The sequence below is a fragment of the Mauremys mutica genome, chromosome 1 (assembly GCF_020497125.1).
Source record: "Mauremys mutica isolate MM-2020 ecotype Southern chromosome 1, ASM2049712v1, whole genome shotgun sequence".
In the NCBI taxonomy this organism is placed as follows: Eukaryota; Metazoa; Chordata; order Testudines; family Geoemydidae; genus Mauremys; species Mauremys mutica.
This window is the reverse complement of record NC_059072.1, coordinates 225524513-225551931: the sequence shown is the minus strand read 5'-3', so window position 1 is coordinate 225551931 and position 27419 is coordinate 225524513. Positions and strand designations below refer to the sequence as shown.

The 27419-nt window shown below is 46.3% G+C and overlaps 1 protein-coding gene across 7 annotated transcripts in view; it reads left to right on the top strand.

Annotated features, from left to right (window-relative positions):
- PPEF1 (protein phosphatase with EF-hand domain 1) overlaps positions 1 to 27419 on the top strand; it is a 69408-nt gene that overhangs the window by 35770 nt on the left and 6219 nt on the right. For all 7 annotated transcript variants that reach the window (XM_045017475.1, XM_045017220.1, XM_045017245.1 and 4 more), the window contains 7 exons: positions 2472 to 2586; positions 6591 to 6637; positions 12362 to 12528; positions 20386 to 20422; positions 20915 to 21064; positions 24240 to 24476; positions 25710 to 25895. In XM_045017475.1, coding sequence (XP_044873410.1) covers positions 2472 to 2586; positions 6591 to 6637; positions 12362 to 12528; positions 20386 to 20422; positions 20915 to 21064; positions 24240 to 24476; positions 25710 to 25895 — 939 coding nt within the window. The remainder of the gene's footprint in view (positions 1 to 2471; positions 2587 to 6590; positions 6638 to 12361; positions 12529 to 20385; positions 20423 to 20914; positions 21065 to 24239; positions 24477 to 25709; positions 25896 to 27419) is intronic.

Here is a 27419-nt window from a genome sequence, read left to right as displayed (position 1 = left end):
TGATGGCTCTAGAAAGAGGAGCTGTGGTAAATAGAAGAGTAAATGAGCAAACACAGGCTTCAGCCTTGAGCACCGGTGTTCTTGCTGCCAAGTGGGAGTTAAGGCTCATTCTTTGATCAAAACTTTTTGGAGATGGGGTAATTAGCCTCTGTGAATTTGCCTCTCCCCGTACCACCTTCCAGTGCGGAAGTGGTTGAAAGTGTCAGTAGAATTTCAGGTGGATGGTGCACTGAGATGGCTATTTTTAAATGAAAAGACCTGCAATCATTGGATGATGGGATCATCCTAGACAGTATTAACACAGCAGGAAGTACAAGAAAGAAGGAATCTCAGTGGGAAAGTATTTTTGTAGCTGAGAGGAACAAAGAGAATGGATGAGTTTTAAAGATTGAGACGTTCATTCTCATGCTTGCTTACTTCTGGGGGAATTCTGTACCAAAAAATTAAAAATTCTTTGCACAATATTTTAAAATTCTGCATATTTTGTCAAAATAATGTGGGTTTTTTATGCAAAATGATCCACAATTACAGACCATCAATCATGATTGAGAACAACATTCCAGGATGTGCAAAATAATTTGTCCCCATCTGCATGCAGTTTTGTAGAGAATTCTCCAGCATGAGAAGCTGGTGGAGCCATTTTTGATGCATGATGTGAAGACTGTTCACATCGTGCAAAAGAACAAATATCCCTTTGCCCTTTGGTAACTTCATCTGGACCTGGCTAGGTACTTTGGGAAGTGCTTAGTTCTGATTGTCCTGACATTTTATTGACTGCTTGGTAAATGTTTTATTTGCCCTCAGTCTTTTTTTTAATGGGTAAGTAAAATAAATCCTGAGCTGTAATCTAACCCCATTGTGCCACTTTGGCACAGGAAAAAAGTGAGAAAGCACATAGTCTTCCTCGCTGAGGATTCCCTTACTGTCTTTTGTAATAAGGCTCCTTTATATCACCCTGGCAATGTAAAGGAGCCTTAAAACTTTTACAGATTTTATGCACCTGGCGGAATTTACTGAGAATGGGAATAGTTAACTAACAATGGGAACATTAACAATGTCACTAGCAGGCAGGCTGCTACATTTCTGCCTCAGAGAAGGAGATCAATTAACTATCTATAGCAACGTTAACAATGTTTTTTCTTTCACATCAAGATCTGTGTTTTATTTCAAACATTGAAACAGTTGTGTAGGAATGCACAGAGCAGACTCTTATTCTTCCACACTTTATCCCCTCTCAAGCAAAAACTGACTGCATTTTCTATCAATCCAATGCTTGTTATCTGCTATAAAATGAGCTGCCAGGCAATTTAAGGGATAGCACTGGCTGATTCCAACACTGGCAAAACAGCTGCTTGCTATGTTGCAATGAAGGAATGTAGGCAGGCAGGCTGCTATATTTCTGCCTCAGGGGACAGAGCCTGCCTCATGCCTAACAACCCTAAGCCCTACCCCTCCACACCGAGTGCTCCACAGTAGCAAAGGTGAAGGACAGAGTCTCTCTAGCTTGTTCACAGGCAGGCATGCCCAGCCCATGATGGTGATTAATGTCTCCCAGGCAGGCATGTATGCCCATCCCCTCCTCTCCTTCCCGCTCCCTCCCTCCCATGATTTGTATCTTTGAGGGCTGCTCCAGGTGCTGGAACAGAATTGCCACCTGGGCTAATGGGGAAGAGGCATGTGTCTCACTCAAATTTTTTCTGCACGGGGGCACAGAAATCTGCAGACCATAAGAATTCTGCATCCATGCAGGTGCTCAGAATCCTGTCAGGAGTAGCTTATATAGAAAAAGGCAGATTAACTAGTAACTTTACAGCCCTGACTTTAGTTTTCTCTCTCATGTTTTTTTTCCTTTCTTTTGTACTTTACTACTCATTATTAAACTTTCACAGCTAAAAGGAAGTCTGTTTTGTTGTTTAACAATGCTTAGCATTTGTATAGCCTTTATCTATTCAAAGAGCTATATTAAGTACCTATTAACCTCATTGTACAAGTGGGAAAACTGAGGCACACAGGTGAAGTGGTTTCCCCAAAGCAATTTACTAGGAAAGCTAGGATTAGAATTTGGGAGTTCTAAGACTCCATGCTCTGGGTATCCTTAAATCTCTGACTGCCAGAAGCTGGGACTGGAGAGCAGGGAACAGAACACTCAAAAAATTGCCCTGTTCTGTTAATTCTCTTTGAAGCCTCTGGCACCAGCCACTGTTGGAAGACAGGATACTGGGCTAGATAAACCATTGGTCTGACCCAGTATGGCCGTTCTTATGGGTTCCTGATTCTTCATCCTAGACCATGCTGCCTGTAATTGTGTTTAGAAAGTAAATGTCTACTGTAAACAATCTTTAAATGGCAGGTACCTATTGCAAACTTGTTGGTAGTGGGTGGGTCTCTGTGTTGGCAGTACTTTTATGGAGTAGTATGGTCTATGTATATTTATAAAATGCCTCCTTTGTCTCGCCGCATTCCTTTCACAGCATCTTCATGCCCGCTATGTCCTACAGCTGCTACACGAAACCAAGAAACTCCTTAAACAGATGCCTAACATCATTCATCTGTCAACCTCCTACTCCAAGGAGATAACCATCTGTGGTAAGATGATCACACATATAGCTGGTTTTGGCCACAGGATGATATGGATATTCCTGACTGCAGCCAAACTGTAATTTTGTAGATGGTTTTAGAAAAGTGAAAATCTCCCCAAACTACTACAACTCGTGCTGTTGAGTCACCACTGGTATATTTTAAGAAAGCCGAAAACCTCCTCTCTTTTTTTTCCCCTGTCAGATGTTGCTTGGTGAGTCAGTGTTAAAACACGGAACCTGCAGTATACTAGGGATTGTGGTGGGTTTGTTTTTTTTTGAAAGTTGCACAACCATATATAAAATGCCACCTAGTGTTGTCAACATTTACTTTCTGCATCACGGCTTGACTTTCATGTCCTTGAGAAAGGCAACTTTCCATCACGTCTTGCTCAACAATAATTTCAGTAAGAGTTTCCCTGAGTTAAGGGGTGATGCTTAGGTTGTGCTCCTTCTTGGTCTATGCTTTGTATCAAATAAACGAAGAGACTAAAACTCTATGTTCAGTAAATCATGAGGAACTTCCTAGAATTTCATAGTTGATGCATCCGACGAAGTGGGTATTCACCCACGAAAGCTCATGCTCCAAAACGTCTGTTAGTCTATAAGGTGCCACAAGACTCTTTGCTGCTTTTACAGATCCAGACTAACACGGTTACCCGTCTGATAGTTGATGTAAAATTTCCTAATAGGGCTGAAGGGTAGAAATGTTATGAAACTCATTGTGATGGGGTCCCCAGGGTGCAACCTGGACCGTGGGACTGCTGAGCTCTCCAAAATCCACCAGCCTGGGATGTCTCTCACACTGTGATGCTGATGTCAAGCTACCAACCTCTGATAGGCACTGCGCATATACATTTCAGCAGCTTCTCAGCCTTGCACCCCAGAACTGTACCGTTTTACACTGGCCAGAAGCGGAAAGTGGACATGCACAGCCTTTGTAATCTGAACAGATTTCCCAAGCACTTTAGACAAACTCACTGGTAAGGATAAAACGTACAGAAACTAGAATTTAAGTGATTATACGTGGTAGGCATAAAGGTCAGAGATAGTTAACTTAAGAAAATAAAAATAGAAACACACATTCTAAATCCAAAACTTTTACTCTAAGCAAGAGTAGATTAACATCTTTTTTCCCCCGACAGATGGTACAAGCAGGTTACAGTTCCCCAAAACACAGACTGGACTCCCTTTCTAGCCTGAGATCAAACTTCCCCTGTTCAAAAACTTTGTCTCCCAGACATACTTCCAGGTGCTGAGATTGGGGGAGAGGAGAGAGAGGCCAAGTGATGATGTAACTGTCTCTCTACTTTCTTCCAGCTTGCTGGAAAGATCTTTGCTGTGATGTGGGGACCAGGCAGTTCCCATTGATCAAGCAGTTTCCATTACATATGTGCCTTCTCGAAGGAATCTCTGGGATAGTGGATTCTTTCTTGTTGGGTGTTGATGAGCCATTAATACTGTCTGGCTATTGAGGGCTACTCTTTTGTTGTAACTGAAAGGTTGATTATGGTGTTCCCAACCTCACAACATATTTCAGTAACACACGCATATAGCAATACTTCATAACTCCACATACAATGACAGCACATACAATCCAACAGGATATTAATGTTCAACAGATCAAGACTTTTAAAATGATACCTCACAAGGCATACTTTGTACAAAACCATCATAATTATATCACCATGGTGAATATGGAGGTTCCAGGGTGCTACTTTGAGGTAGCAAATGGTGCCCCTATATTTCCCAGTTAATAAGATTAGAGTTATGGAGTATATGATAGAAACATCCTGCCATGGGTGTAGTCAGTACACTGAAATTCACCATGTTTCAGGCCAAGTTCATCCATCTTTATATTTAGTCGTACCTCACTTTGTGACTGCTGCCATTGATGGGGATGGCAGAATGAGGCCCTTGATTGACAACGTGCCTGCCTCTGGAATAGATTATATTGTATGTAACAACATGTTTAATAGCCTATTAAACCTTCTGCCTTCTAAAGGGATTAATGTCATTATAGGGCTTAATCTTTCTTTACACAAGAAGTTAGTTAATCTTCACACAGTGATGTAGTGTGACACAGGGGAGAAGTTTCAGAATGAAAAGTGCCTACCAGCCATCCATTTTGATTATGCTGTCATAGATTATAGATAAAAGGACAATGGAGCCTGGGTAGGGAGTTTTAGCTGCAAACCAGAATAGTAATGGCTATAACTTGTCCAAAGTTACTTACAATAATAAGTTGCTATTAAGTGTATAATTTTCATAAGAGTTGGTTGAGCATGTAATGCAATTGCAAACAAGGGATTTTACATGCACAGCTGTGCACCTAGATGAGGTCTTTTAGGTAAACTATTGTTCACTAGACTTAAAAAAACAAAACACAAAAATCTGAACCAAATATGCGTATGTTCACGTTGGTGACTGATCAGTTCTCTCTCGCTAATCAGTATACATGTATCCTCCTATCTGTAGCCTCATTTGCACTATTTAAGCAGCATAAAAGATGTCCCTTCCTGCCATTCAAATAAATAATGGCCTTTGAGACCAAAAAGATGTTTTGTAGCAGATGAAAGCCTAATTTTTACTGATGTTGAGACCAAAATATTAACTTAAAATAAGATTTCCTGCCTCCAGATCCCCTTTGAACTCCATACAGAAACTGAGGATTAAGTATTATTCTGAAATATTTTCCTATCTGAACCCCATAGCCCATCGAAGTCTACGGGAGTGTTTGAATTGACTAAAATTGGCCTTAATTCAGGCTCTAACATAGTAGCATATATGTCCTATGAACAGAGTAAAAATGCCTCTGCTCACCCCATTCTTAATACTAATGGTGAAAGGATGAAATCATTGAGTATATTTATGTAAATGTGGAAGACTTTTTTTTTTTTATGTTTATTTGGATGATGAGATACAAGTTAAGAGCCTGGTTCTGGCTCCCTTTCTCATCCAGGTGAAATCCCCTCTTATGCAGAGGGGACCTATGCACCAGTTAAATTCAACTTAGTCTACTTTGAAGACTTAAAGTAGTGCAGGATCCCTTTACGCAGGGATGAATTCCTCCTGTTGAATAGTACTGTATACTATTCCACGAGACCTCCCCCCGATAGAGCTAAAACTGGGATTATTGGTTCATCTTGTTCTTGGAAAGATTATTTATACTCTCTCTGCCCATCCCCACCCATTACAGCCAAACTCCGGTCCCGAATTAGACAAATAGAACAGATGCCATGTCAGATAACAAGATGATTTTTTTTTTAAATAGTATTTTAAAATCCCAATAATTTACATGTGAACATACCATTAATTTAGTTGCCCAATTAAGCATGGTCATCTGCTTAAGTGCCAGCGTGCACTTAAGGTTGGATATTAGGAAAAACTTTCTCACTAGGAGAGTGGTGAAGCACTGGAATGGGTTACCTAGGGAGGTGGTGGAATCTCCTTCCTTAGAGGTTTTTAAGGTCAGGCTTGACAAATCCCTGGCTGGGGTGATTTAGTTAGGAATTTGTCCTGCTTTGAGCAGGGGGTTGGACTAGATGACTTCCTGAGGTCCCTTCCAACCCTGATATTCTATGATTCTATGATAGGTATGCTAAACACTTATTTCTAGGTTCCTGTCTTTCTCTCATAAGTATTTCTAGGGCACCCTTCACTGATAACAAAGCACAGATATAAGAATTAAGATTCATAATAGGTTTGTCCATAGTGTACCCATCTCTTCAAGTACCTAAATCTTTTCAAGGGTGCAAGTGATCTTCCACCCTCCAACACGCCCACATAAAAAGATTAAAGCTTCATGCAAGGCTATTGTAGGCTCACTTTAGTGTGTGATTGCCAGATTTAGATGTGCAGCTCAAGCACGCCGTTTTGAAAATTTAGTCTGTATAATCCAAGTGCAAGGACAGTTCTACAAGGGAAAATGTGATTAAAATCATCTTGACACTTCATTTAATCAGAATGGTATAACAGACTGTCACAAAACTTTGAATATCCTGTTCTCTCTAGGTGATTTGCATGGAAAACTGGATGATCTTTTGCTGATATTCTACAAGGTAATTAGATGCTTTATTCCTGAGCATTTTCACTCTTTAGGGTGGCGCTAGGAAAGCAACTGCATGCCACACAGGTATTGTTAGGTACTGTATATGTGATATATATTCACTGAACAGTAGGTTGTGCTAGTTCTTTAGCTACTGCTGTCTTTCTCCCTCAGGAACCAAATGGCCATTTTGAAGAGAGAAATCAGGGTGTCTTTGACTGAATGCCAAGCAGAGGGCATAGATTAGTGCAGGGGTGGGCAAACTACGGCCCATGGGACTGTCCTGCCTGGCCACCAAACCCCTGGCCCCTCCCCCACTGTTTCCCCTCACCCACAGCCTCAGCTCGCCGTGCCACCGGCACAATGCTCTGGGTGGCGGGGTTGTGAGCTTCTGGAGCAGCGCAGCTGCAGAGCCTGGCCTGACCTGGTCTCTGTGCTGCACGGTGGTGGTGACAGCGGCCGGAGCATGGCCCAGCTGTAGCGCCACCAGCCACTGGTGCGCCAGGCAGCACGGTAAGGGGGCAGGGAGCAGGTTGGATAGAGGGCAGGGGAGTTAGGGGTGGTGGTCGGGGTGTAGATGGTGGTAAGGGGGGAAAAAGGGGGTTGAATGGGGATAGGGGTCCTGGGGGGGGCAGTCAGGAAGGGTGGGGGTTGGATGGGGTGGCACGGGGCAGTCAGGGGCAGGGGTTCTGGGGGCAGTCAGGGGACAGGGAGAAGGGGCGGTTTGATGGGGCGGGGGTCCCGGCGGGGGGTGGGGCGTGAGGAATGAGAGAAGGGGTTGGATGGGGCGGTGGGGGTCCAGGGCCAATCAGGGGACAGGGAGCGGGGATGTGTGTGGATGGGGCAGGGGTCCCAGAGGGCCGTCAAGGAACAGGGGGGTTGGATGGGGCAGGAGTCCCGGGGGGGCCGGGCCATAACCCCCTCCCCTAACCAGCCCTCCATACAATTTACGAAACCCGATGCGGCCCTCAGGCCAAAAAGTTTGCCCGCCCCTGGACTAGTGTGATAAACCAAAATGAGAGATGGCTTCTTGTACCTTCTACAAAGTCCTGGTGCTACTCTAATATTTTGTAAAGGTTCAGTTCTTCAAAGAGAAGGAGCCAAATTCATCTCTGGTATAACCCTACATCCTGGCTGGTTTTAGCCATCATGAAGAATGCAGCAGTTTTCTCCAACCTCTCCAAACCCATTTACACTTCCCATCAATATCTACAAAAGTGCTTTTTTAAAAAAATTATTTAGAGGAAGTGAAGTGCAGAGCGTTTCTATCTGCTTAAAAGCTTTCCCTTTTTTGCAAGCAGTCGTGCAATTTTGCACAAAATGAAAATATCTTGAGCATCCTCTATTTAGCCTGCAGCAGCTGTTCATGTGTTTCATGTTAAATAAAACATAATTATGCTTTGCTAACATGGAAAAAATAAAACTCCAGGCTGTCGTCTCTGCAGTTGTATATTTAGCTGAAGGCATAAGAATTTTCCTACAATAAGTTCCAAATTTCGTTTCTTTTTAGTATGATTCACCACCTTCCAGTTTAACAGATACTCCATCTGATTTCTTTTTGTGACTGATTATTCTGTATTCATCTGCATTGAACCAAGGCTGGCATGAGTTAATCCAGGTGCTTGAATGATCTAATCCCTCTTTGTTTAATTGGCTCAGTTACACTTTCCACTCATCTGTCAGCTGAAAACTTGAATATTTTGTCCAAGCAGAAACCTAATTAAAAAAATTTAGTACAATACTGACCTATGCAGGGGTCAACTTCCCATGTTATTAAGTTACCAATTTTAGCTACTTCTTTGCTTCCCTGCCTTTTAGCTGATAGTTCAATGAGACAACTTTTCCATTTCCAAATTGCATATTAGACCAGCATGATAGAACAGCTGGATTCAGCGTACTTTCAATACTCAAAACACATGGCATGGTAAAACACTCTCTTTTGGGAGCGAATACTGGAATGTTTATAGCTGCAAACAGCCCTGGATATGACGTACCCTTTTAAAATATGACATTGGAAAGCAGGGTTTGTCTCTTAATCGGGATGAAATAATGAAAACAGCCCTCAGTGTGAGACGAAATCATGACTCTGCTGGAATCAGTGGCCAAACTGCCTTTGACGTCAATGGGGCCAGGACTTTACCCAAAGCCTTCCATGGTTAGGATGTTATTGACAGGATCCTTCGGTCAAACTACATTAAAAAAAGCAAACATTTTGTCATGACTGCTGAGTGGTCAGGGAATTCAGGGTTGAGAATCTTACTTATGTGCAGAGTAATGAATTGATGCAGATAGGGGCAGCTCAGTCCTCAACATAGATTTACGTAGCCTTTAGGCTTAGGAATTTCCCAGTGACACTCTCCTGACATGTCCTTGATGTGCCACCAAGCCCCAGGGGCTCCTGCATGGGGAGGTGTATGTACAGGGCCCTACCAAATTCACAGTCCATTTTGGTCAATTTCATGGTCACAGGATTTTTTAAAATAATCAGTTTCATGATTTCAGCTATTTAAATCTGAAATTTCAGTGTTGTAATTGTAACAGGCCTGACCCAAAAAACAGTTGGTTATTATTATAGGGAGGTTATAGGGAGGGTTGCGGTACTGCTAACCTTACTTCTGTGCTCCTGCTGGCAGCGGTGCTGCCTTCGGAGCTGGGCAGCTGGAGAGCAGCAGCTGCCGGCCAGAAGTGCAGCTCTGAAAGCAGAGCTACCACCGGCAGCAGCGCTGAAGTAAGGATGACGTGGTATGTTATTGCCACCCTTACTTTGGTACTGCTGCTGGTGGAGTGCTGCCTGCAAAGCTGGGCACCCGGCCAACAGCTGCTGCTCTCTGGCTGACCAGCTCTGAAGGCAGCACAGAAGTAAGGGTGACAATACTGCAAGCCCCCTAAAATAACCTTGCAACCCTCCTGCAACTCCCTTTTGGGTCAGGACCCGCTATTAGAGAAATGCTGGTCTCCGCTGCGAAATCTGTATAATATAGGGGAAAAACACACGAAAGACCAGATTTCAGAGTGGGAGAACAGATTTCGTGGTCCGTGATGTGTTTTTCATGGCTGTAAATTTGGTAGGGCCTTATGTATGTGCAACGGTCTATACTGGCTCTGCACTTCCCAGGGATGCATCATATGTCAGGCGTGTTCTTGGGTGGGGGAGGTGGCTTATAGGCCAGGGCTCGTTTGTGGCCACTTTTCATGGGCATAGTCAGCAGAAAAGGGCCGCAGGTCAGGAATGAATTTTCCTTCCTCCCCCTGCCCAATCCTACAAGCTCCAGCTCGTCAACTTGTGTAAAGCGTAGTTCAGTTGAGGGAAATGGAGCTGCAGTTTACATCAGCTGGGGATCTGGCCAGCACTACATCTGGGATCCATTTGCAACTCTATCAGCACCACATTTTTAAACTTAAAAGGAATTTCTTCCTTTGAGATAACAAGTGCTATTAGCTCCCCATTAGAGGGACAAAGTGATACAATTGTCGAAACACCCAGCTGAAGAATTCCATTAACTCAGCTGTCTACTGAGCTTGGTGGATTGGACGTGTCTGCTAACCCCATTTTCAGTTACAGGTGTGGCTTACTATACACTCATTGGTTTGCTATCTGTATAGTTTTTGCCACAATGTATACACATCTCTGAACCATTCATGAATTTAAAAAGGATAGGAATTACATAGGTTTAAAGGAAAAATTTGATGATCAGTTGAAGTATTTTACATAATATTATGCCTGATACTTTTTGCTTTCATTTTTTAAAGAAGATTATCTCACCTTTTCTTAACCGAAGTGTCCAATTTTTAGATGCTTCATTCCGGTCATGAGTCTTTGTTAAATTACAGTGTTTCCAGTCATTCACCCAAAACCTTGAAATTTTAAATTGTTTATTGCTAAATTAGACTCTCTTAAATTGGAGTGTAGCGATACCCTGAAGCTGAATAGAATGCAGATAACAAAGAGAAGCTAATTAACCACTAACACAAAAGAGACAATAATGATGCCCAGAAGCAAACAGCCTCACAGCACTAGTCTGCAAATCATTAGAGAGCTATTTTTTGTTCTCATCTCTGAAGTGTCTCAAGCTTCTATAGATTTTAATTTTGTTTTGCTCTGGAACTATGACTATCAGTGAACATTGGAGAAATGGAAATCACTTTAAAACTTGGCAAGAGAACATTGAAAAGCTAAAATACCACTTTGAAGTTGGAATCCAGGTATAATTATGTTTTGAATTCAAAATCTAAACTTGTTTTTAAAAAGTAGGGCTGTCACAAGCTTTTCCAAGAGAGAATTGTTAGAGCTTAGAGAGCTAACACCAGTTGATGTTACTCCAATCAATCCAACTTCCGCATACTAATATTAGTTCCTTGCCTTTTCCTCCTCTGTGGATGTCCCTGCCCTTTCTGAAGCCTCAAAGATTCCTTCCTTCCTCTTTTTATTTTCTCATTACTACTTTAGCTCACTTCATCTTCAGACTCTCATAGTTATAGTCCTTTCCCAGCCTGTGCTCTCCAGAGAATTGAGAGACCAGGATCAGAAATCAAATACTGCTCTCTTTGAATAGCAGGACGAACACCAATCATCAGACGCCTGATCCAAACCCACTGAAATCAATGGAAAGATGTTACTTCATCAGGCCTTAGACCACCAACTTGCATACGATGGTGGGCCCCATCAGTGTCCCATTTTACTCCCCAGAATGAAGTCAATTGGGAGGCACTTTGTCAAGGAATCTCATAGCTGTCCAAGAAATGCTGAGTAACCTGTGCTGTTCCTTGGGGATGTAATGCTTTGGATGACTTCACAGTATTGCGGTTGTACTATGTTAACGTGTATGGTGATAATCTGCCCGTAATGCATCTATATGCCAATGTCTAGCGGGTTTCTTTCTGGCAGGGTGATCTCTATAGCAAGTCAGAAGTGGAATAAATAGTTCTAACATTCCTATCCCTTAGAAATGATGGAGATACAAACATTGCCATCATGCTTCCTGTAAGCTGACAGTACCCACTGGTATGTTGACAACCAATGCAGGTAAAACATAGTACAATAGATTCACTAAGGTATATCTCTAAATTGTCATTCATAAAAATGAATTACCTTCTATTTTCTGAACTACAAAGTGTGGATTGTTGCTATACCTACAAATCCCAGATCTCTTGTCCCCTGAGTCTGAGAACTTTTCAGATCATAGCTTTCTTCTTGAGTATGCAACTCCGGGCTTCTCAGACTTTTTCACTCTTAACAGTAAAGTGTCTCATGGGCACCTCGCCTCCCATTCACGATGAACAGACCTCCTCCCTGCCATTTGCAATTGTATCACTTCCTCGCAGCAACGGCATTTATGGGGAAATAATATTACATTAGGAGAGTAATGATTTGATTGCTCCTTTTTAATAGGAGGAAGCAAGGCTTAGAGTTAGCACCACGTGAGGAGTCAAATTTCCATGAGTCATTACCAGCAAGTGCTTTGCAAACCTCCAGTAGTCCAAAGATCACAGTGTGGGCACCTCTGTCCTAAAAAGGAGAGAACAATGTGACAGTACTGTCTCTCTGAATCCATGTGTTATGTAGATGATCTAGCAATATAACCTGTGTTGCTTGCAGCTCCACTTTATCATGTTATAAAAACAACCATAACATGACATACAATCTGAAAACCTCTAGTCTTTGTTTTTGGAAATTAATTTCAAGCTATGCCTATTAAGTACATTGCCTCACCAACTTTGTTTTTGTTTCCTCCTGCAGAACGGCCTGCCTTCAGAAGAAAACCCTTACCTTTTTAATGGAGATTTTGTGGATAGGGGGAAAAATTCCATAGAAATACTTATTATCCTGTTTTCCTTTCTCCTTGTGTACCCCAACCATTTACATTTGAACAGAGGGAACCATGAAGACCATATCGTGAATCTGAGGTAACATTTTCTTCTGTTCTTTTTTCATGCAAGTGTCACAGAGGTGAATGCCTTTTTGATCCTTTTGCTAAGGTTATGATGAATCTAGTTGCCACAGGCTTGTCTCATACAGAAACCAATGTTTTATTGGGCACTCAGATGTTAATGGTGCATCTTAATCTAGCAGGGGGAAGGGATATTTCTACTAACCACCTTAAACATGGATCTGATTCATTTCTCACTCAGGGCCCAATTCAAAGCCCACTGAAGTCAGTCAACTTTGCAGAGCTTTCAAGTGTACGAGATTTTGAGGCACAATCCATATTTTGTTTGAATCAGGTTGCCTGTTCCACAGCACTGATAAGGCAGGTGGTGTTCCATCAACAAACAAGTGACACTCCCTGTCCAAATACGTTGTAACACCAGGAGAAATGAACTAAGAGCCAGGAGACCATGAGCTAAAATCCCACCTCCACTGTGCTGTTTCTCAGCGTTTATTATTGACCAAGGAGTCCTACCCCAGCCTTAGGAGATAGGTTAGCATCAGACCTCCTTCATTGTACAAATAAGATAATGGAGAGGCTGCACAAAGTGATCTCGGGAAAAGCTAAGGATGTGGGCAGACCCAAGTCGCATCCGTTCAGCCACACTGCATCTCAGAAAAAGATGTGCCAAAGCAACGTTATTAGCTATCCTGATTGTACCCACGGGTCTCACCACTGGACAACACTTCTCCCAGGCACAGGAAGAGAATCCAGAAATCCTGATCCCCAACATTCTATCGCTGTCTAGCAAATAGTTGCCTGACCAGATAATTGTGTCCCTCTCTTGTGATCATTACACAGAGGATAAATTGCTCTATTAGCTCAAGTGCTAGAGAGCTATGCAGGGGAGCTCAGGTTCAGAATTCAAACCATGTTGATGTTCCGTGGGAGAGGATCCTTATGGTTGCAAATAATGACATTTATTTTCCAGTATTGTTTTTTTAAAAACTGGTTTGTTTAATTCACACAGTGAGACAATATCCTTAAAAATGGGGTTTATAGTGAAAAAACATAAATCTGTCAATTATGGTGTGATGTGCAAGAAAGCTAAGGTGTTCCACATTGAGGTCATTTGTCATATATTTTGAGTGGTTGTATCACATTGGCTAATTTGAAGGCTGAGAGGTGTGGGGACTTCATTCCACTGAAATTGGTGGAGTTACAATCATACAAAACCAATGGAAGATCAGAATCCTGCCCTTTGTGAAGCACAGACATGGTGGGCGAGGTTTTGGAAAAAGACGGTTACTCACCGTTGTAACTGTTGTTCTTCGAGATGTGTTGCTCCTATCCATTCCAGTTAGGTGTGTGCGCCGCGCGTGCACGGCTCTTCGGAAGACTTTTACCCTAGCAACACCGGCGGGCCGGCTGGGCGCCCCCTGGAGTGGCGCCGCTATAGCGCTAGATATATACCCCAGCCAGCCCGTCCGCTCCTCAGTTCCTTCTTGCCGGCTACTCCGACAGTGGGGAAGGAGGGCGGGTCTGGAATGGATAGGAGCAACACATCTCGAAGAACAACAGTTACAACGGTGAGTAACCGTCTTTTCTTCTTCGAGTGATTGCTCCTATGCATTCCAGTTAGGTGATTCCCAAGCCTTACCTAGGCGGTGGGGTCGGAGTGAGACATGGCAGAGTGTAAGACTGCTGAGCCGAAGGCTGCATCGTCTCTGGATTGCTGCACCAACGCGTAGTGGGAAGCAAAGGTGTGGACAGAAGACCAGGTGGCCGCTCTACAGATGTCCTGGATGGGGACATGGGCCAGGAAGGCGGCCGACGAGGCGTGCGCTCTCGTAGAGTGAGCGGTGAGACGGTTAGCTGGTACACAAGCAAGCTCGTAGCATGTTCGGATACATGCAGTGACCCAGGAGGAAATCCTCTGAGAGGAGACCGGCTTGCCTTTCATGCACTCCGCAACTGCTACGAACAGTTGGGGCGAACGCCGGAAGGGTTTTGTTCGCTGTATGTAGAAAGCAAGGGCCCTGCGGACGTCCAGGGTGTGCAGCTGTTGTTCCCTACTCGAGGCGTGAGGCTTTGGGAAAAAAACAGGAAGGAAAATGTCCTGGTTTAAATGGAAGGCCGACACCACCTTAGGGAGGAAGGCCGGGTGTGGCCGAAGCTGAACCTTGTCTGCATGAAAGATGGTGTACGGTGGACCAGCCGTCAGGGCATGAAGCTCGGAAACTCGCCTCGCTGAGGTTATGGTGACGAGGAAAGCTGTTTTCCACGACAGATGGAGCAGCGAACACGTGGCCAAGGGCTCAAAGGGGGCTCTCATGAGCCTGGTCAAAACCAGATTCAGATCCCAGGGCGGAGTAGGACGCCGCACTGGCGGGAACAAGCGATCTAGGCCTTTGAGGAAGCGGGAAACCGTCGGATCGGAGAAGATGGACCGGTGACCGACGGGCGGCCGGAAGGCGGATATGGCTGCTAGGTGCACTTTCAACGATGAGACCACGAGACCTTGCTCCTTAAGTGACCAGAGCTAGTCCAGGATCGTTGGTATAGGGACAACGAACGGATTCAGGTCTCTCTGATTGCACCAGATTGCGAATCACTTCCATTTCGCGAGGTAAGTCGAGCGAGTGGAGGGCTTCCTGCTCTCTAGCAGGACTCGCTGGACCGCCGCCGAACAGGCACGCTCCGCGTGGGTCAACCACTCAGGCACCAGGCTGTAAGATGGAGGGACTGCAGGTCCGGGTGGCGGAGCCTGCCGAAGTCCTGCGTTATCAGGTCCGGCCATAAGGGGAGAGGGATGGGATCTCGTACCGAGAGCTCGAGCAGCAGAGTGTACCAGTGCTGTCTCGGCCAGGCCAGAGCGACGAGTATGAGGTGGGCCCTGTCCCTCCGAAGCTTGAGAAGCACCCGATGTACGAGCGGGAACGGAGGGAAGGCATATAGGAGGTGACCTGTCTAGGAGCAGAGGAATGCGTCCGACAGGGAGCCCGGGGCGCGACCCTGGTAAGAACAGAACTGGTGGCACTTCCTGTTCTCTCTGGAGGCAAACAGGTCTATTTGGGGAAACCCCCACCTGCGGAAAATTGTGTACACCACATCTGGACGCAGCGACCACTCGTGTGAAAGGAACGACCTGCTGAGACGGTCGGCCAGCATGTTCTGCACTCCTGGAAGATAGGACGCTACCAGGTGAATCGAGTGGGTTATGCAGAAGTCCCACAGGAGCATCGCCTCCGTGCAAAGTAGGGAGGATCGGGCCCCACCCTGTTTGTTGACATAAAACATCGCCGTTGTGTTGTCCGTCAACACTGCGACACAACGCCCTTGGAGATGGGAGCGGAAGGCTTGACACGCGAGGCGAATCGCCCGCAGCTCCCTGACATTGATATGTAAGGAGAGCTCTCGGGGCGACCAGAGACCTTGGGTGTGCAGGTCGGCTAGGTGTGCCCCCCACCCTAGCTCTGAAGCATCCATGGTCAGAGTGACGGATGGCTGAGGAGGGCGGAAAGAGACTCCGGCACACATCACTTCTGGGTCCAGCCACCAGGTGAGCGAAGCGAGGATCGGCTTCGTGGGCGTGACTACCATATCCATGGAGTCGCGGTGGGGCCGGTACACTGACGCAAGCCAAGTTTGAAACGGGCGAAGGTGCAACCTCGCGTACGGAGTGACGAACGTGCACGAAGCCATGTGGCCCAGGAGGCGGAGGCAGGAACGCACCGTTGTCGTTGGAAAGGATTGTAGGCCCCGAACTAGGGAGACCAGAGACTGATGCCGAGGTTGGGGCAGGCAGGCCCTGGCCAAATTGGAATCCAGGACCGCTCCGATGAACTCCACCCTTTGCGATGGAGTCAACGTTGACTTCTCGGCATTTATCATAAGTCCTAGGCGCTGAAACAGGGCTAGGATCGTGGTCATGTGACTCGCTACCAGTTGGCGGGATGGTCCCCGGACCAGCCAGTCGTCGAGATACGGGTAGACATGTATCCGACGATGGCGGAGGGTCGCAGCAACTACTGCCATACACTTGGTGAAGACCCTCAGCGCCGTGGAGAGGCCGAAGGGTAGCACTGCGAACTGGTAGTGTGTGCTGTTGACTACGAAACGCAGGTAGCGTCGATGAGGAGGGTAAATCGCGACATGAAAATATGCGTCCTTCATGTCGAAGGCGGCAAACCAGTCTCCCAGATCCAGGGAGGGGATGATGGTCCCTAGGGTCACCATGCGAAACTTGAGCTTGACCAGGTACCTGTTGAGCTCTCGGAGGTCGAGTATGGGTCGTAGACCTCCCTTCGCCTTGGGGATTAGGAAATATCGGGAATAAAATCCCCTGCCTCGCATATCGCTCGGCACCTCCTCTATGGCACCCAAGCTCAGCAGAGACTCGACCTCTTGTAAGAGGACTTGCTCGTGAGAGGGGTCCCTGAAGAGGGACGGGGTGGGTGGGTGGGAGGGCGGGGGCGAAACAAACTGAAGACGGTAACCGGATTCTACCGTGCGTAGCACCCAGTTGTCCGTTGTAATCTGGGACCACGCCGGGAGGAAGTGGGAAAGACGGTTGAAAAATAACGGGGAAGAATCCGGTGGAGAGACTGATGGGCCGTCCTCGGGCGTCCCATCAAAACGCCTGTTTCGGCCCTTGAGGGGCTTTAGAGGGCGCCTGGGACTGGGTACGCCGATTGCCCGATGGTCTACGGTGGTTCAGTCTGCCTCTGCGTCCATTATCAGGCCTCGACCTGGACTGATTAAATGGGCGATAGGGCTGCTGCCTGAAGGACCTCCGCTGGGTAGCAGGTGTGTGCATGCCCAGGGTGCGGATGGCAATACGGCCATCCTTAAGGGTCTGGATTCTGGAGTCTGTTTTCTCCGAGAATAGGCCCTTGGTATCGAAGGGCAGGTCTTGCAAGGTATACTGGACCTCTGGCGGCAAGGTGGACGATTGCAGCCAGGAGATCCTCCTCATGGTCACTCCTGATGCCAAAGTCCTGGCTCCGGAATCTGCAGAGTCCAGTGAGGCCTGGTTGGAGGATCTGGAGGCTTTCTTGCCCTCTTCTAGCAGGGCAGAGAACTCCTGCCTGGAGGTTGTGGGAATCAACTCCGTAAACTTAGAGAGAGCCACGAAGTTGTCGTAGGCATAGCGTCTAAGGAGAGCCAACTGATTGGATATCCGTAGTTGGAGGCCGCCAGCCGAATAGACCTTTCGGCCCAACAGGTCCATCCTGCGCGCGTCCTTGGACTTCGGCGCTGGCGCGGGTTGCCCATTTTTTTCCCGGTCATTCACCGACTGCACAACGAGGGAGTCTGGGGCCGGGTGTGTATACAGGTACTCGTACCCGGTCGGGGGCACGGAGTACTTTCGCTCCACGCCTCGAGCAGTGGGAGGGATGGACGCAGGTGATTGCCAGATTGTAGTGGCATTTCTCTGAATAGTACGAATGAAGGGCAGGGCCACTCGCATGGGGGCCTCAGCTCCAATCACATTAGTAACCGGATCCTCGTCCTCAGTGACCTCTGCGACCGGGAGGTTGATGGCTTGTGCCACCCGTCGGAGGAGGTCCTGATGGGCACGCAAGTCAATCGGTGGGGGATCCGATGATGAGGACCCCGCCACCGCCTCGTCCGGTGAGGAAGACGAGGAATGGCCCTGACCCATGGCTTGTAGCTGTGGTTCGTCCCCCTCTGCCTCTATGGGATGTTCCGCCGGTACCGGTGGCGGCGGAACCTCAACCGGAGGTGATGGAGGGGGCCTGCTGACAGTGGCTTCCGGCACCCTGTGGTCGGAGGGCCTGGGTCGCTGGAGGGAGGGGGCGCCCTGAGCCTCGTGAAAGGCCCAGGGGGTCCAGAAGCCCCATTGCTGTGGACCGTGGTCCTGTCCTTGGGGGTCTGCCCGGTGATCTGCACCGCTGCCCTCGTGCGAGGCGACCGACGGTTGGCGGGAAGGCCACGGGGGGGCAGAGGCGCTCAGGGACTGCGCCGTCGATGCCGCTAGTCTGTCCGTGTACGGTGCCGGGGACCGGTGCCGATCGTCGCGGTACCGGGAGCGAGAGCGGGACCGTCGACCGCGTGAGTACCGGGAGGTCGACCGCGATCTCGACCGTCGTCAACGGGAGTGGCTCCGAGAACGGCGACGGGAGTGGTGCCGTGATCCGGACCTTCTTCGGTGCCGACGGTCCGGAGACCGGGACCGGGATCGCCTCCGGGAATGCGACCGGTACCGCGATGAGGAGCGGTACCGGGACTGCGACCGGCGCCGAGACGGAGAGCAGTACCGGGATGGTGACCGGTGCCGGGACCTGGATCGGCGTGAAGGTGACCGTCTCCGAGATCGGGATCGGGAGCGGGACCTGGATCGCCTTCTATCCCGTCTGTCAGGGGAAGGAGGCCGTATCATGGCCGGCTTGCCCACTGACTGCACAGCCCGCACCGGCGGTGCCGGGGGCCGGAGGCTCAGTGCCTCTGTTAGCTCTATGAGCTCCCTCGCCGTCGAGAACGTCTCGGGCGTGGACGGGAGAGGCAGCTCGACCACGGTTTGCACCGGGGAGCACGGAGGTACCGGACTCAACGGCCCTGTTGGCGCCGGAGTCGACGGTACCGCGCACAGTCCGTGCGCTGTTGAGGTCGGTACCGAAGGGGCCGACACTGGCTGCTGGACAGGCGGCCTCGATGCAGCAGTCTTCCCAGACTTTGGCTGTGGCTTCCGTTTCCCGGATGGTGAGAGGGAACGGTGCCGGGGCTTCGGTGCCGGCTGCTTCTTAAGAGTCTCGGTACCGGACCGGTCGGGGACCGCCTGGAGCGCTCCGTGCCGAGGACGACGGCGGAGCTGATGGTGTCGGCACCGCAGGGGTAACCGCCGATTCCATTAGGAGCTGCCTTAATCTAATGTCCCGCTCCTTTTTCGTTCTAGGCTTGAACGATCTGCAAATAGGGCACTTATCTGGTCGATGGGCCTCACCAAGACAATGCAGGCAGGAGTCGTGAGGGTCCCCAATCGGCATGTGCCGCTGGCAAGCCGCACAGGGCTTAAACCCCGGTGTCTTGGGCATACGCCCGCATCGGACGGGAAAAGAGGGGCTAAGCCCCCCTAATTCCCCTTAATCTACCTAATAACTTACTTAACTAACTATTTTAACAACTATATACACTAACTACAAACTAGAACCAAGGTGAGCTAGGGATGTGGAGGACAAACGAGCACTCCACTGTTCCAACTGGCCGTCACAGGCGGGAAGAAGGAACTGAGGAGCGGATGGGCCGGCTGGGGTATATATCTAGCGCTATAGCAGCGCCACTCCAGGGGGCGCCCAGCCGGCCCGCCGGTGTTGCTAGGGTAAAAGTCTTCTGAAGAGCCGTGCACGCGTGGCGCGCACACCTAACTGGAATGCATAGGAGCAATCACTCGAAGAAGAAGAATGTAAATGACTTAAGAGGACAGTTCCCGTTGTCTTTCACTAGGACTTGTGCTCTGAAGTCACTTTGAATTGCATGAAGTTTCTCTTTTGCTAATGGGCAAGAGCCCACCAATTCCTTTTGCTCTGGGTTCTGTTTCTGCCCAGAAAGTTCTGGCTCCATTAACATTGTATAATGGTCAAAACTCATCCTCAACTAAATGAATCAGAGAGTAGAGGAAAGCCATTTGTGTACATGGTTAGATCAGGAAAATGTCTGGAAAAGTTATGGGGGATGGAAGAGGAAAAGAGGGAATGGAAAATTCCTAGAAGTTACTGTAGTCCTCATTTTTGTAATGATTATTGTTAATGATTTACAGTGTGTGCACTAGCCATAATGGCAGATGTGTTGAATCATAGAAACTATTGCAGGGTTATAGTGAAAAGTGATCATGCAAAAAGCCAGTTTGTGATGCTGCCTCTGTTTTTTTCAGATATGGCTTCACAAAAGAAGTTATGAAGAAGTACCGGGTAAGATATCCTCTCTCCCCCCTTATTTGCTTCCAACATGTGCAAACTGAAGTGTGTGTCAACAAGAAGGTTTGCTCTCAGGAATGTAGTGTAAATACAGAATAATTCCATCAAGATCAATGGAATTATTTTGCATTTACACAAGTGTAACCGTGAGATTAGAATTTGAACTGTTAGTTTTATTTATGTCCAGAGATGTATGAGGTGAAATAGGATAAGTTTATGAAGCCAAACAGTAAACATCAGAAAGAAGTGAAGCTAAAAGAGCAACGAAATAATCAAGGCAGAATCAAGTAGTCCTGAAGGTAAATTGTGGAATGTATATATTCAGACTATATTTCTGGGTTAAACCAATGGGCAGAATTGTTCATACAGATTATTGAAGTCCGAGCAAAACAATGAGGTCAAAAGAAACTTCTACAGTATTTACTTGTTGTGATTAGCACCAAAGGCTTTCTAGAATGATATCTAATAAAATAATACATTTTACAGTCCCATGGCAAAAAAATTTTAAATCTTCTGCAAGATGTTTACAGCTGGCTTCCCCTTGCCACTGTAATTGACAGCAAAGTACTAATCGTACATGGAGGAATATCAGACACCACTGACTTGGATTTCCTGAATTTATTTAAGAGAAATAAGGTAAGAGACCATGCTTCTATACTGTTACCTTTATTCTGTTTAGTATCAGAGGAGTAGCCGTGTTAGTCTGGATCTGTAAAAAGCAACAACGAGTCCTGTGGCACCTTATCGACTAACAGATGTATTGGAGCATAAGCTTTCGTGGTGGTGAATACCCACTTCGCCAGACGCATGTAATGGAAATTTCCAGAGGCAGGTATAAATATGCAAGCAAGAATCAGTCTAGAGATAATGAGGTTAGTTCAGTCAGGGAGGATGAGGCCCTCTTCTAGCAGTCGAGATGTGAACACCAAGGGAGGAGAAACTGCTTTTGTAGTTGGCTAGCCATTCACAGTCTTTGTTTAATCCTTAATTCTTAATCCACCACAATTTCAACAGCTTCCACCCCACGATCAACCTCAGCCTGGACCAAGCTACATGGGAGATCCACTTCCTAGACACCACGGTACAAATAAGTGACAGTCATGTTAACACCCTATACCGAAAACCCACCCACCGCTATGCCTCCAGCTTCCATCCCGGACACACCACACAATCCATCGTCTACAGCCAAGCACTGAGGTACAACCGCATTTGCTCCAATCCCTCAGACAGAGACCAACACCTACAAGACCTTCACCAAGCATTCTTAAAACTACGATACCTGCACGAGGAAATAAGGAAACAAATCAGCAGAGCCAGACGTGTACCCAGAAGCCTCCTGCTGCAAGAGAAGCCCAAGAAAGAAACCAACAGAACTCCACTGGGCATCACATACAGTCCCCAGCTAAAACCCCTCCAACGCATCATCAGTGATCAACAACCCATCCTGGACAATGATCCCTCGCTTTCACAGACCTTGGGAGGCAGGCCAGTCCTCGCCCACAGACAACTTGCCAACCTTAAGCATATTCTCACCAGCAACCACACACCGCACCATAGTAACTCTAACTCAGGAACCAATCCATGCAACAAACCTCGATGCCAACTCTGCCCACATATCTACACCAGCGACATCATCACAGGACCTAACCAGATCACCTTCAACATCACCGGCCAAACTGGACAGTCCCTACGTAAAAGGATAAATGGACACAAGTCAGATATTAGGAATGGCAATATACAAAAACCTGTAGGAGAACACTTCAACCTCCCTGGATACACAATAGCAGATTTAAAGGTGGCCATCCTGCAGCAAAAAAAACTTCAGGACCAGACTCCAAAGAGAAACTGCTGAGCTTCAGTTCATTTGCAAATTTGACACCATCAGCTCAGGATTAAACAAAGACTGTGAATGGCTAGCCAGCTACAAAAGCAGTTTCTGCTCCCTTGGTGTTCATACCTCAATTGCTAGAAGAGGGCCTCATCCTCCCTGACTGAACTAACCTCATTATCTCTAGACTGATTCTTGCTTGCATATTTATACCTGCCTCTGGAAATTTCCATTACATGCGTCTGACGAAGTGGGTATTCACCCACGAAAGCTCATGCTCCAATACGTTTGTTAGTCTATACGGTGCCACAGGACTCTTTGTTGCTTTTTATTCTGTTTGTGATTTCTGAAAGTGTTTACTGGTAAAAATATTAAGGTAAAGTTATCTAAGCATTTTATAGATTTAGAGAAGACAGTAGATATAACCTAAAGAAAATACAGCAAAATAGAGACAATGACTTCTTCAGAAGGAAACATTTGTGGTGAATGGTGCCAATGGACATTTTGCGCTGGTGTAAATGAGTGTAGGTCCATTGAGATCAGTGGAGCTACACCAATTTACACCACCTGAGCATCTGACCCACTATATAGTAAGACCATATGTTTGCCTAGAAAATATGAAAATTACCTTATTTTAACAACTCATGGAAGTTTCAGGAGAACTAGGAAATCCGTCAGTGTGTGAATTTCTTCCTTTTCAGTCCAGTTCAACTTTCCTTTAGTGATAGTTGTGCACTGAGGCCCCAGCCCTACAAACTGATCTGTGCAAGCAGAGCCCCTCAGCCTGCATGGAGCTACTTCGTACCTGGGTGAAATCCCACAGAATTCAAGGTTCTCTGCCTATTTGGATCCTGTTTCGGGATCAGGCCCAGAGGCAGCCAAAATTCCACTTTTCATAATTGAAACAAACTCAGAAGACAAGAGGTCAAATTCAGCCCTGAGATTAAGCAGGTGCAACTCCTGCTGAAAACAGTGGAAGTTACTAACCTCAAGTCTATTATTTGCGGATATTAATGTAGCTTCTATGCAACTCATAATTAACATGTGAAATCACCTCCGCAGGAGAGTATTGAAATACTTCAGTAAGAGTCAGACATTTATGGGCCGGATTCCAGGCTATGCGCTGGCATTTGTGCTATTCCAAACTGATCCCTGGCACAATTTGCTGCCAGAAGCAGTTTCTGGTATCTAGCTATTATTTTTTTGCATGCTACACAATCCCGACTCGGGCCAGCTCGTATTTTTGAGTCAGTGCCTTAGGTAGATAACAACTGTTTGGGTGTTGGTCAAGATAATGGGGAAAGACAGCTTCTGCTCAGATATTTAGGACTCTGGGGAAGAAAATTATTGTAGTAGTAGAATCAATTTTCTTTTTCTTTAATAAATTGTTTAATACACACACTTTTTTGGCTAAAAAAATAAGCTAGTACAAGTGAATCTCAAAAGAGAATGCAAGAAGCAGCCTATCTCTTTCAAGAAAAGGTTTGTTTAAAATAAATTGCCATAGCCAACCTATGCAGCTCCAGAAGAGCACTAGCCCTGGTGAACAATCAAGGAGCTTAGATTTATTTAAGGATATAGTGTCTGATTCACTACTGGGTTACTCCAGTTTTATCCTGGTGTTATTCCATTGATTTCAACAGAGTTAAACCAGAGTAATGCTAGAGTAAAGAGTGGGGAATCAGGTCCATGTTTCTCAGTGAATACCAATTCATCCCCAATATTATTGATAAAGGAGCAGATTTTCAACATAGGTATCTAACTTCCAATGGAATTAGGTATCAAAGTTTCTACCCTGAGTTCAAGAACTGTATTTGGTGAAAAGTTAAAACCCAGAGTTTGAATCCAGAGTTGTGATGAGTTAATATTTCCTTAAAGCAGTTGTTGTTGAGATATGGAGCATATGATGAAATATGGTGCATCTTTGACTTTTTTGATTTATATAAGCATCAGTAAATATGCACTGATGAGTCTGTCTTTTAGATGAAGTCTGTGCTGAGACCACCAAGGCAGGATATTGCTGTCAAAGGAATGACCAGGCCTTCATCATCATCTAGCCATAGAAGACAATACACCAGTGATCTGTTGGATGTTGGGAAGCACATGTGGCTACTTAATGATGGTGTCAACTCTGGCCCACTCCTAGAGGCACAGTATCTAGAGTCCAGTGTTCGTATGCCGAGCGTGCCTTCAGAATTAACAGCAAAGGAATGGAAACAAGTATGTGAAACCAAATATAGGCGGCTTAAAAAAAACCCTATCTGTATAGACAAATGGAATTTATTTTGTGTAAACAGCATGTTTTGATTCTGAGATGTATAGAGAAAACTTTTAACTTCAGACATCATTCTGTGCAGTCAAGGCGATTTCATTATGGCTGAATCTACCTTCTGCCTCTGGTCATTCAGATGCGTTTAAAGACATGTCACTCTGTTCTACAAATAAATATGTTTTATGTATTCTATTTCCTCCGTGTTCAAAATGTCTCAATAGCAAACATTTCAATCCATTTCAGTAGTATCTGATGCAGTTGAGTGTCCTTGTGTGGTAGGATCTGATAGTACAAAAGGTACTTTTAGTTTAAATGGGCTATAATTTCCCAGTCATCAGTCAAAAACTGCACCTATTTTGTTGTTGCAATGCACACACCAGCAGGCTTGGGGAGCTGGACGCTGACCTGCCCAATAAATCCCAACTCTTCAGATTTCTGGTATGCAGGGCCTGCTGTCCAGGGAGAAGGGATTTACCTTTGTCATCTTCCCTCCACGTTTGCCTTGTTTACCAAAGAACAAGATTAAGCCCTCAGTGTATAGTAATTTAATAAATTGTGACAACTCTGTGATTTTAATTCACAGAGCTGCTTATAATATGAAAATATAATTGTTAGGCAGGGGCATATTTTCTAAATTTCTCTTTGGTCAGCTCCTTTAAGCAGAAGTGGATGGTTATATTGGCTTCTCTGTAAGCAACTCTCTTCTAAAATAGGAAACCTGTCTCCTGCCACTGACCCATGTGACTTAGGAAGGCAGGTCCTTATACCAATACAATGGAGACTGATAAAACTCTAGTGTAGAAATTAGACCATTCTTTTAAAATGTGAGTCTTCCAAAGACAACAGAAAACAAAAACCAAGTGTTTTGTTCTCTCTTGAGAGTATTAGTTTCTGAAATTGTTTGGAAATACAGGATAAAATCTACCTAGTGATTTACATTTAAAAGCTCAACTCAGATGGCTTTTTTAAATAAAGCCAAATAAAAAGAAAGGTTTTCCAAGCAAAAGGAATGTACTAGTTTAAGGAAATAAAGAAAATCTGAGAAGACTATACTGGTACTTAGCTGTATCTTATTGTGCCTGGGGACCCTGTAATGGCCATCATTTCTAAATAATCTCCCAGGTTGTTGCCGATGTTGTACTAATTGTCAGTAATCATGTGCGTTGGTTTGCTGTTTGAAGGTGGTTGATATTCTTTGGAGTGACCCAAAAAACCAAAATGGCTGCACACCAAACAAAGTTCGAGGAGGTGGTTGCTACTTTGGACCCGATGTTACCGCCAGGCTGCTTAAACGGTATAATCTGAAGATGCTGATCAGGTCTCATGAATGTAAACAAGAAGGTTATGAAATCAGCCATCATGGGCAGGTAAGATCGTCACTTATAAAATAAAATGCTGCTGTGAACTTCCCAGAAAACCCTGTAGGAGTAACTTCAAACTTATCAACTAAGATGATTGTCGAAAAAGAGTGAGTTCTATAAAATAGGTATTGGGAATATTCACAGTACTCATGTGAGGTTGAATCATGAAGTTCTTTCTTAGACAAAACTCCCCTTGCCTTTAAGGGGAGATTTGTTAATGACTGCAAGATGGCGCCGTAGCAATCTGTGCTTTGAAGTTGCTAAAAACCTCTGCTCAAGTCGCACCATCTCCTCCTTAGGAAAGTGCATTTTGTCTTTGTGTTTCTGCAAAAGGCTCACTTAAAGGCCCACTGAATGTGAGGACCGGCACTTTGTAATAGAAACATTATAGAGCTTACTGCAAATGCTTCTGCAACTCTTTTTTTGGCACACTGGAAATTTGTCAGCACAAAAGCTAGTTAGAGCTGCACCACTGAAGGTAGGGAAAGAATCTGAGCTACATTTTTATGCCTGAAATCTTACCCTGGGTAAATTCTAGGACTGGGAAATTGATAGGGAAGATGTTTCTTGGTCATTTCCTGTTGCTTAAGCCTAAAATTCCAATAGTCTTTTTGTATCTATGCTAGTCCATTATTATGAATTTCATTCATTATTACATGGGTTTGCGAACTGAGGGTCATGACGAATTTTCCCTCTAATTTTTTACAGCCATGTGCGGAATGAATTTTGTTATGTGCACCAATATGGAGGTGATGTGTGGTGGGGGTGGGGCCGAGGGGCTTGGAATGTGGGAGGGGGCTCAGGGCTGGGGCACAGGGTTGGAGTGCAGGGAGGTGAGGTCTCTGGCTGAGGGTGCGGGCTCTGGGGTGGGGCCAGGGCTGGGGGGTTCAGGGTGTGACAGTGGGCTCAGGGCTAGGGCAGAGGATTAGGGTGCAGAGAGGTGAGGGCTCTAGCTGGGGGTGTGGGCTCTGGGGTTGGGCTAGAGATGAGGGGTTTGGAGTACCCTGGGGCTGCAGCAGGGAAAGAGGACTCCCCCCAGCCCTCTCTCACTGCAGCAGCCCGGAGCCGCAGGAGAGGCACCTCTCCCCAGCTGCTGCAGCTCCGAGCCCAGGGCCAGGATGCCTCTTTGCAGCCGTGGCAGCTCTGAGGCCGGGGCCAGGGTCGGGGCGCCTCTTCCCGGCTATGGCAGCTCCGAGGCCAGGGCCAGGGTCGGGGTGCCTCTTCCCGGCTGCAGAAGCTCTTAGGCTGGGGCCAGGGGAAGGGTGCCTTGCAGCTGCAGCTCCAAGGCTGGGGGAGGAGCGAGGCACCTCTCCCCATCTGCGTGGCCCTGGATAGCCTGGTGCGCAGCCATGCAGCTTAGAGGGAACTTAGGTCATGACCACCCTGTCCTTCTCGTGTTGCTACGTGGGAGGTGAGTTCCAGTGAGGGAAAGGTCAAGGCCCACTGTATTATATGTATGTCAGTGTACATGTTACTTTAATTCCTCCAAGTAATTTCCTTCATCTTTTTGGCCTCTCTCTCTGACACACA